Source organism: Arachis ipaensis, chromosome B06 (genome assembly GCF_000816755.2).
Source record: "Arachis ipaensis cultivar K30076 chromosome B06, Araip1.1, whole genome shotgun sequence".
Lineage (NCBI taxonomy): Eukaryota > Viridiplantae > Streptophyta > Magnoliopsida > Fabales > Fabaceae > Arachis > Arachis ipaensis.
This window is the reverse complement of record NC_029790.2, coordinates 4,351,745-4,358,818: the sequence shown is the minus strand read 5'-3', so window position 1 is coordinate 4,358,818 and position 7,074 is coordinate 4,351,745. Positions and strand designations below refer to the sequence as shown.

At 36.0% G+C, this 7,074-nt stretch overlaps 1 protein-coding gene across 3 annotated transcripts in view; it reads left to right on the top strand.

The window, feature by feature from the left end:
* Positions 433–7,074, top strand: part of LOC107645460 — a 9,322-nt gene continuing 2,680 nt past the window's right edge. The window contains exons 1-15 of one of the 3 annotated variants that reach the window (XM_021103762.1): positions 433–783; positions 1,041–1,254; positions 1,378–1,459; positions 2,107–2,389; positions 2,965–3,067; positions 3,204–3,340; positions 3,904–4,065; positions 4,159–4,355; positions 4,440–4,583; positions 4,658–4,746; positions 4,963–5,107; positions 5,444–5,490; positions 6,034–6,089; positions 6,182–6,345; positions 6,835–7,022. In XM_021103762.1, coding sequence (XP_020959421.1) covers positions 502–783; positions 1,041–1,254; positions 1,378–1,459; positions 2,107–2,389; positions 2,965–3,067; positions 3,204–3,340; positions 3,904–4,065; positions 4,159–4,355; positions 4,440–4,583; positions 4,658–4,746; positions 4,963–5,107; positions 5,444–5,490; positions 6,034–6,089; positions 6,182–6,345; positions 6,835–7,022 — 2,293 coding nt within the window. In that variant the 5' untranslated portion in view covers positions 433–501. Of the gene's footprint in view, positions 784–1,040; positions 1,255–1,377; positions 1,460–2,106; positions 2,390–2,964; positions 3,068–3,203; positions 3,341–3,903; positions 4,066–4,158; positions 4,356–4,439; positions 4,584–4,657; positions 4,747–4,962; positions 5,108–5,443; positions 5,491–6,033; positions 6,090–6,181; positions 6,346–6,834; positions 7,023–7,074 lie in introns of those variants that run through there. The other 2 variants (XM_016349490.2, XM_021103763.1) reach the window with 2 other exon arrangements.

Below are 7,074 nucleotides of genomic sequence, written 5' to 3'. Positions count from 1 at the left end.
GGAGAATTATTTGTCATTTGGAGAGGATATCTCTTAGCTTGGGATGTGGGTCAACGAGATATTATTTGTGAGACGGATTGTGTAGAAGCATTTAATCTTGTTACTCAAGATGGTTTTTGGTTTATTGATCCATTGGTGCTCAAAATAAGAGATATCATGCATTGGAATTGGCGTGTTGACTTTCGTTTGATTATGAGAGATGCAAATACGGCGGTGGCAGATACTATGGCAAAGATGGCAATGAAGTTACAACTTTCATATGTGGAGCTTCTTTCACCTTGAGAGGAGTTTAAGAGTAGTCTTAAACGGGACTGTTCCTCTATTTAAGCAGTTCTTTGTTTTGTTAGTTTTATTTTTCTTTGTTTAGTTTATTTCGATTAAAAAAAAAACAACATAAGTAGCATTTATTGGTGAGGGGCAAACCGTAATTTCGCTTTTAGGAAGTTCCAACTTTCTGAAGATTGAAGAAGAAGAAGAAGAATCCCCTTTCGAGTTTCGACGATGGAAGAAGAAGAGCAACCCGTGCTATGGCAATCGGAGTCCCAACACGAATCAATTGTTTCCGTAACCCTAGCACGATCCATCACCACCGTCCTCGATTCTCGCGCCAAGAACCTCAACCATGCTATCTCTGGTTTCTCCTCACACTCGCGCAACCCTCCTTCAATCTCCCCTCACTCACTGCACCACTCTCTTCACTTCATTCACAAGTACGCCGCCGACGCCGCACACCACCGTCACCGCTATTCACTCCACCAACTCCTCCTCCCCGTCATCCACCATGTATTGTTCCCCATTCACTCCCTCTGCCAATGTTTTCCTTTTCCCCCCAATTTACTAATTATTCATTTTGCTTATTAGTTGTATAAACTTCTGTTGTTACAAATTCTTAATCAGAATGCAAAACTAGATAACTATTCAAGTTTCAATTACCTGAAGTAACGAAAATTTGTTAGTATATTTATCAATCTGTTCATTTTGCTATTGGAGTGTCTTATAACGGTGTTTATAATGTTGTTTTTGTTGTTGGATTTCTTTAGTCATTGAAGTGGAAGGATTCCAGGCATGGTGGGCAGGCTATGATTTTGTTGAGCTGGCTCTTCCAGGATGAGCTTATCTTCGAGCCCATTGCGGAAGCACTTGCAGGCATTGTTGCCGTGAAGAAGGACGATCGGTACTTGTTGCTTGGTTGGTGTGTGCTCGTTCGTGGCCTCATTGAGTATGAGAATTCTGTTCACCAATCTATGTTGGGTGGTGAGTTTCATTTCAAGTTGTACATTGGTGGTCTTTGTTTACAAACTATTGGTCATATACTTGTGGGGTTGGAATGGTCCTTATTTTGAGGTTTTTGAGGATTAATTGAGTTGTATGTTGCAGGAATAAGGGGTAGGTATGGTGATCTAGTGAAGATACTCTCCACCTGCCTAAAGGATTTGGCAGGCATTGCGAGTAAAGGAAGGTATGTTTTATGTGACACATGGATCTCTGCTCTTCTGCACTTTATAGAGTTATTGTAAATTGAAGTTATTGTTATTTAGTGGTTGAATTTGTTCACATGAAAATGCATTGTATACATTAATCAATCGTCAGAGTCAGAGCAGAAAATAAGAGGAGTGTATATGGCTGTTGGTTAACTTTCCAGTTTCCACCTGGGCTATACAATTAATTTTACTTGCATCACAAATATGAGCATTTATCAAAATTTACCTTGTGCACGTTGCAACTTTAAGAAGGAAAAAAAACAAGTGCCGATAGTAATGCATGTTAGCCTCTGATAATTTCTTTGGCTGCTTGGTTGTGGAGTTATCTGTATTGTATTCTAGAAAATGTGGCATCATACTGTCGGGAAATAACATTCTGTTCCCTAGAAGCATTTTACTGATTATTGATGTGGTATATGTGTAATGATAATTTCAAGTGGGCAAAGTGGTCATCTTGTAAAATCTGCTGGTCATCTTGTAACATGGCATTGGTTTGTCCTTCCAATGTTGTCAACTTTTCATCTCTTCCCCTTGGGCCTTTTTTGGGTTTAGCATATTCCTCTTTTCATTAATTCTCTAAGTAGTTAATCCATAGTTGTTCGTTATCTGATAACTGGCTCATCAGCACTTTGCAGGATGGTTTTGAGTTGCCATCTCGCCTTGGAGTATCTGCTGGTGATTGTCTTTTAGCCGTCTCTGGAGCTTTAACAAAACTGGCCGAGGTTCAAGGTAAGAAGTCAAAATTAAATGCAAGGGGAAAAGATTGGGCAACTACTTCTGTGCATTCTCCATCTGTTGATGAGGTTAAACTGGATGCAAAATCGTTGTTAATGACAAAGACTGAAGGGGAATATACTCTGTGGCATCATTTAGATGTGCTTATCTGTTTGGTGCAAAAACTACTTGCTGTAAGTTACAGACGCTTAATTCTTATATGAATTGTTAATATTTCAGAACATGTGCAATATATTAACGTTGAGCAATTAAGATATTCAATTTGGAATTTTATTTGAATAAGTTAACATTAGAAACTGATATAATTATTTAACTATGCTATTCATGGACAAAACTTTTGGGAAACCGGGGTGAAAATATTTTCTATCGTAATTTTGGGAACAAAGACCTGTTCTGATTCTGTGTTTCTGATTATTGATAAGTCCTTCAATTGTGCACTCTCATCGTATTGTATGTTAAATAAATATAATGAAGAAACAGCAGTTATTGAGCTATCTTCCATGTTACATTGCCACGAAATATTGCTTTCGGGTTATTCAATTCTCCCAAGATTATTATATTATTGGTCTTGAAATGGAAACTGAAATGATTGCATAGATGCGAGCAAATGCTTCAACTGTTTCTTATCAAAATTAACAAAAAACATTTATATTTTATAAGTTAGCATATATTGCACAGTCCAGCAGTAACTTTTAGCTTTATGCTACTGAACTCATTTAGTTGTTTGATCTTTAATCATTCATTTCAGTGGAGCAAAAGAAGCCGTTTTTTACATGCCAAAGGTTTGGAGCAAGTTGTTAAATGGCTGAAAGAGATAAAAGACCACTATGGTTCTTTTCAAGACGAGGCAGGTTCTGGATCACAATGCATTTTTCTATATTTACTTTATATTATTCACTCACACAGTAATATATAACTTTTTTTTTCTATGCTTTTGGTAAAAAAAAAAAATTTACCCTTTGTATTCAATGTTGATGCTGAATACAGACTCCGATGCTCTCAAGACTGGGGATTTAGTACTCTCTTCTTGCTGGAAGCATTACAGCATGTTATTGCACTTGGAAGATCATAAGTTTTCAAAGCATTACAAGGAACTGCTGGACCAGTACCTGTCTGGAATTCAGGTTATATTCAGTAGAGATTATTTTTCTTGATTCTTACAAAATAATTTGAGCAATAATCTTTGTAAAATTTATGTCAAATAGTAAGATGATGATGTTTGATGTTTTGCCAAGGGAGATAAAGTAATTCTGAACTCCTAACTATATAACTAATTTATCTTGTTCAAAGAGAATATATGTTTTACTTCACATCACATTATCAAAATGTTTAAGCTTTGTTGAGTAGTGAGCATATAGATAACGTGCCTTTGGTATGTGATTTATTTTCCAAAGCTTCAGGGCTAAAATATATTTTTCCATGATTGACTAGATCAAGATGATGGGTGAATATTTTATTGTATGTTAGCTGATGTTCTTGAAGGTTTTTTGATTCTCAGTTGTTGTGCACCTCTACACTTCAATTAGGACAATGAAACTCCAACTTATCTTATGGTTTATTAAGACTTACATAAACATATCTTGGATACCTTTGGAACTTAGGTGACATGACAACTTGAGTGTTTACTGTTTACTGTAGTGCTGTATGATTGTGTATGATAGAAGGCTGACATTCTTGAAAATTACAGTACTATATGGACAACCATGCTGATGTTAAGGATGGTGGGCTGGAGACCAGAAAATTCTTTTTGAATTGTTTATGCCTCCTGCTGGGACGTCTAGACAGCAAGAGATTTGAAAGCACAGTGATGGAATTTGGGATGAATATTTCTCGCATTCTGGTGCCCCAGGCAAGCTCTCTTTCCCAAGTCTAGTTGAAATTTATTTTTTTTTTCCCGTTCATGACGTAATTCATTTGTTACATTCCCCTCTTCTTTTTGTAGCTTACTTGCACTGATGAAGATGTGATAGTTGGAGTTGTTTCAATATTCAAGGCTATCATTTTGAATCCAAATCACTTACAGGAAGCTGCAGAGAGTGGGCAGGCTAATATTGTGATGCCTTTTTTGCTCCACCTTCTTGACGAGCGTGATGGTACAGCCAGAGCTGTTGTGATGCTGATAGCAGAGTACTGCTCAATGTGAGTCAGTTTATTCCTTCTCATACGATACTTAGCTACATCACTTGAATATTTCATTTTAATTTATGAATGATGATCCACCAGGAGCAAAGATAATAAGTGCCTTACAGAAGTTCTAAAGCGTCTTGGTTCTGGGAACATTTCACAGAGAAGAAATGCCCTGGATGTTATATCAGAAGTCATTCATATATCATCAGAGACACAAAAATCATTTCCTTATTTGTCTTGGTATGGTTGCTCATATGGTTGTACTATTACTCTTAGTTTTTTTGTATATTTATTTGTTGATATTACTACTTCAGGCAAGACATAGCCCACAAATTGCTAGAACGGCTTGGGGATGCAGAAGTTTTTATTAGAGAACAGGCATCTAAATTACTCCCAGTGATAGGTTAGCACTGTAATTTATAGTTTTCAATGTATATATTTGTGTTTTAGATGTCAATTGAAAACTATTATTGGGTCTTTTTTTAGTGGCTAATACTTTTAGGATGATTGTTTCTTAAGTTATTCTTGGTTGGAGGGTAAAAGTGGGGTAGATTTTGAGAATTATTTTATTATAACTTTATGGTGGTACTAATCCATTGCTGAATATGTATTCATGCAGACCCTTCATTGTACTTTGCTGCATTGGTTGACCTTTTTTATTCCCAAAATGAGAATGAATCATCTGCTCGTGAGGCTATCATTGGTGTCCTCAAACATCACAACCGGAAAGTAGAAATGATATTCTTGCTGCTTGACCATCTTAGGTATATTTTCTTCTCTAGCATTCTGCATCCCATGGGCCTCCCGAAGTTGCAGATTATTAGAAGCTTAGAAATCAGAGAGATATTTGTGATCTGAATTCTGAATCTGAATCATGATTAAAGAGTGAGTGTTTATAAGGAGAGTTGGGTGGTCTGCTCAGCAGGCTACAGAGGGATAACATTTAGGGCTAGACAGTATAAGTAGTTCCTGTGACAGATGGTATCTAACTGCAGCCTAATTGGCGCAGTGAGGAGAGATCCTTTACTCATGGTTTCTGTTCTTAATTTTTGTTCTTGATTATGTCTTTGCTTCACTAAAAGTTTGCCTTATCCTTTCAGCAAAGTCAACCAAACCCCTGATCATCAAGAGTACACTGGAGATAAAGGTAGTAAAATTTTTCCTCCAACACTTTTGACAATACAATTTGCCATTCTATGGATGAACTTTTTTCTTGGCTTCGTTGAACTAACGTTTTGGTCCTTCATAGACTCATTTATATCAATTTGGTCCTTCGAATATTTTATATCGAATTAAGCTTTTAAAGATTTGAAATTATATATCAACATGGTCTGTTGTCAAGTTATGTATGATATAACAAGGACAACTTTTTTATGCCATTTTCAATCATTGGAGGGTTCATTTGTTGTCAAAAAATTTGAATGGGTTTTTGCGTCATGTATGTCACAACCTGTTTAAGTTTCTATTATTGTTGGGGATTTTTTTGTTTTGGGGGATTGGGGGTAAATTCTTTTTGTTGCTGGTTGATCCCAACCTGAGTATATATCATTTTGATGTGTTTCAATAATTTCTTTATTTTTTCCTCTTGTTTAGAAGTTTTTGTTATGATTTTGATAGAGTTACAGTCTGAGTTTATATTCTTCTTGTCACTGCATTCATTTTGTTCACATGTCCCATTCATTGATTTCAGGATCAAAGTTGGACACTGACCGAGTACTCAAACTGGTTCCAGAGTGGTCTAAAAGTGTAAGTTTCTATAATTTGATAAATATACCACCATATACAGGCCACTAGAATTACTAAAAGTTTTCTGGTCTGATAGTTCCAATGTATAACAGGTTCAAGACTGGAGCTTCTTAATTGGACCACTGGTTGGCAAGATGTTTGAAAATCCATCAAATGCAACCATTGTGAAACTCTTGAGTTATATAAGTGAAGACCTGGCAAATGTTGCTGATCTAGTCTTGCATCATGTTATGTTGCATGTTAGAAAACAGAAGGAGTGAGTATATCTATATCTATAACATCTATCTTTCTATCTAGGCAAAGTATTTATGCATGATATTCTTCCTTACTCTAAAGAACTTTCTTATGTACCATATTTTTCCTGTTTGGATAACCTTCTACTTGTTGATAACTACTCATTTATGTGGTTGTTTCTCCCATGCATGACATGTAATACATACTTATAAGAGCATAATATCTGCACTATTGCTTATATGATTGGAATTTTTGCGTGTGCTTCAATTTTTATATGCTGGTAGTGCAATGGTTCATGAGAGGTTAAATGATTAATGCTGATCAAATTTTATTTTTCAAGTGGCTACTCTTCTGAATTCAAATAGGATATTAATCTCAATGCATTTTAGACGTAAACATTTAATTTTCATGTGTTATCATCATGTGGAACATACCTATGCTATTGTCTCTGTTGGACTTAGTCGGGTGGTGGTAGTTTTCTTGCCTTGAAAATTTTTCATTTCTATAACAGGATTGATGAAAGTTTCTTATCAAGATGGGAGTGTAGAACATATTCCAATGAGGAGTTTGAGGAAATGCAACGATCTCTGTTTGAGCATTTGTGCCCACTGCTCATAATTAAGATGCTTCCTATTAAGACTTTCAATGACCTCAATTCATCAATTATGTATGGACAACTCGATCACAATATAAAGCAAGGTAGATGTTTGTGCTGTCTTAAAATTTCTCCGAAATTTGGGCTACGTTGGAA